This window comes from Octopus bimaculoides, chromosome 7 (genome assembly GCF_001194135.2).
Source record: "Octopus bimaculoides isolate UCB-OBI-ISO-001 chromosome 7, ASM119413v2, whole genome shotgun sequence".
NCBI classification, from domain to species: Eukaryota; Metazoa; Mollusca; class Cephalopoda; order Octopoda; family Octopodidae; genus Octopus; species Octopus bimaculoides.
Genome location: NC_068987.1, coordinates 7568344 through 7570843, shown reverse-complemented (window position 1 = coordinate 7570843; position 2500 = coordinate 7568344). Strand labels below are relative to the sequence as shown.

General features: G+C 31.5%; 1 protein-coding gene across 2 annotated transcripts in view; it reads left to right on the top strand.

The window, feature by feature from the left end:
* The window catches only part of LOC106880312 (uncharacterized protein C12orf29 homolog), a 93329-nt gene extending 92008 nt beyond the window's left edge, over positions 1-1321 (top strand). For both annotated transcript variants that reach the window (XM_052969194.1, XM_052969193.1), the window contains one exon: positions 87-1321. In XM_052969194.1, coding sequence (XP_052825154.1) covers positions 87-290 — 204 coding nt within the window. In that variant the 3' untranslated portion in view covers positions 291-1321. The remainder of the gene's footprint in view (positions 1-86) is intronic.
* Positions 1322-2500: the final 1179 nt, after the last annotated feature.

Here is a 2500-nt window from a genome sequence, read left to right as displayed (position 1 = left end):
TAACGACGTTGGTGATTATAATGAATATTACCTTCTCTGCTTTTTGCTTCGTTTTGATTATAATTGTTTTTCATTTCTATTTCCAGCTTCACCGGTTCCATTTGTGCACCTCCCTTCCATGGCCTTTACCAAAGCCAGCACTGTCAAACTTAAGGCCCGTTTCCATCGACCTCAATGTCGATCTTTTGGATGAAAGCGACCGTGAAAACAACATGCTGAATCGGTTGTTGGAGTACAATGGACATACTTTTAGTTCACTGATTGAAATGAACACTGCTCTGTTCACTTGATGAAATGAACACTCCTCTGTTCACTTGATGAACACTGTTGAGTCTGTTACACAATGGTTCATATTACCCCAGTCCTTTCTACTCTCTCATTCTTCCTCTAATTTTCTCTTATTTTCTTTCTTTCTTTCTCTCTGAAAGATTTGTGTTATTTTTTTCAAAGTATCTATTTTTACTAATTTTAACTTCTCTCCAATATTTTAATTTCCCTCCAAAATGATTTGTCATTTCTGAGAAAATTGTTATAGTCTTCAAATTTGTTACAGTTTATTTGCTCATTTAGATGCAATGCGTAATTGTCTAATCATCAGTGCTCTTATTTGTTGGCAATGAATGACTCCTTCACAATGAACAAAACCATTTCTGATGAAGGATATATATATTTTAAGCATTTTTTTTTTATTAGATAATGACTTTCTTAGTGATTTTCCCAATAGAGTCTTACTGATTGGGTTGGGTAGGAGAAAAAAAAATGCTTATTCCAAACAAGTCCATTCTCTAAACAAGTTCTCATCTTGACTATCACTTCATTCATAACCACTACTTTCTCAAAAAAAAAAAAAATTGAAATCCTGAGCCCAAACCAACATGAATGACAATTGTTGCAACGTTGGAGATTGTTTTTATGTTTTTTTGTAGTTTTAAGCATTAAATTTGTTTAGAGAAACATAATAGTTAAGTTCTTAAAAAACTGCAAAAGCAATTAGTGATGGGTTTGAAACCAAACTGGTGATTGGTACAAGCCATGCAGTGTTCCTTGGTTAGGCACAGTTCTTTTATTTGCTTATTTCTATAACAGCTGTGATATTTAGAATACTACTTTTTCCTGCTTTAGTAGTAGTTAGTAAAAATGGTTAGCATTTATGAAGCAATGTCAACAGGCAACACTAAAATGTTTGCTCCAAATATTCCTGCAAAAATCCCTGCATTTTGAATTATCCAAATTCGTCCAACCATTGTTTCCATCAGTACAAAATCACACATACAGAAATGTATGCACCTTCTCCTCGACTTACGGCCGTCTGCACCTACAATCACAAAAATAAATAAATAAATAAAAAATAATAATAAAAGGGTAAAATTAATTAACCAATTCATCAATTAATAATTAATAATTTTACCAAGTAGTTCGGTACATTAAAATAACCTTTTTAGGTTAAATTATACAGATATTCTATAATTATAAGCATAATTATAATTAGGGATCAGCTAATTGCCTGCCCATGCACTGAATTTAGAAATAGGAGTTAAAATGCCTTTTCTACTACCATAAAGCTCTCCCAAACAGTAACACGTCTGGGAGATCTTTATGGTAGTAGAAAAGGCATTTTAAATCCTATTTCTAAATTCAGTGCATGGCGAGGCAATTAGCTGACCCCAAATTATAATTATGTTTATAATTATAGAATATTTAAATAAATAAGAAAATTGATTTTTGGACGTTAGGCAGCTGTGCGTACGATAGCTATGGCAGCATCTGGAAATGCAGGACTCCCTCAGACCCAGGCATCCACAGCCTGTTACTGTCTCTCATGCAGTCGCTTTCAAGCATCAATTGCATTTGAATGAAAATAGTGTTGAAAAATATAAATCTGACATATGACCACATTGACTTACAACCTGGTCAGTCAGAATGGAACACGGTCGTAAGTCAAAGAAAAGGTGTATATATGTATATATATGTACATATATATTCATTCCAGGGGGTGACAAATTCAAAAGAAGTTATGTCCAGCCATTTAGAATAAAGAACTCAAAGTCTGAGAGTGAATAAAATATTTAATCCAAAATTCTTAGACTAGCAAAATATCTCTATTTTCTTGAAGTGCCATAGACCAAACGATATATATTTTCCTTGGACTAACAATTGTGAATTAAATATTATATATATATATATATGTATTATATACATATGTCACTCTATCTCTCTCATATATATATATATACAATATTATATTATATTGTATTATAATAAACACAGGATTGAAATGTGAGCTACCATAAGTTTCATGCTCAGATAATATATATATAAGATCTAAAAGAAGAAATGCGTTGAGAAATTTATCATGGATAAAAGAAAGTATTTATACTTTTATCAAAATATGCTGCTGGTTGTACTCATTTAAAAAGATGATTTAATCTTGCTGAAATTGGAAGGAAATCAAATTGAAATAAATTAAAATCTCATGATATCAGTTCAATTAAGTTTTCCT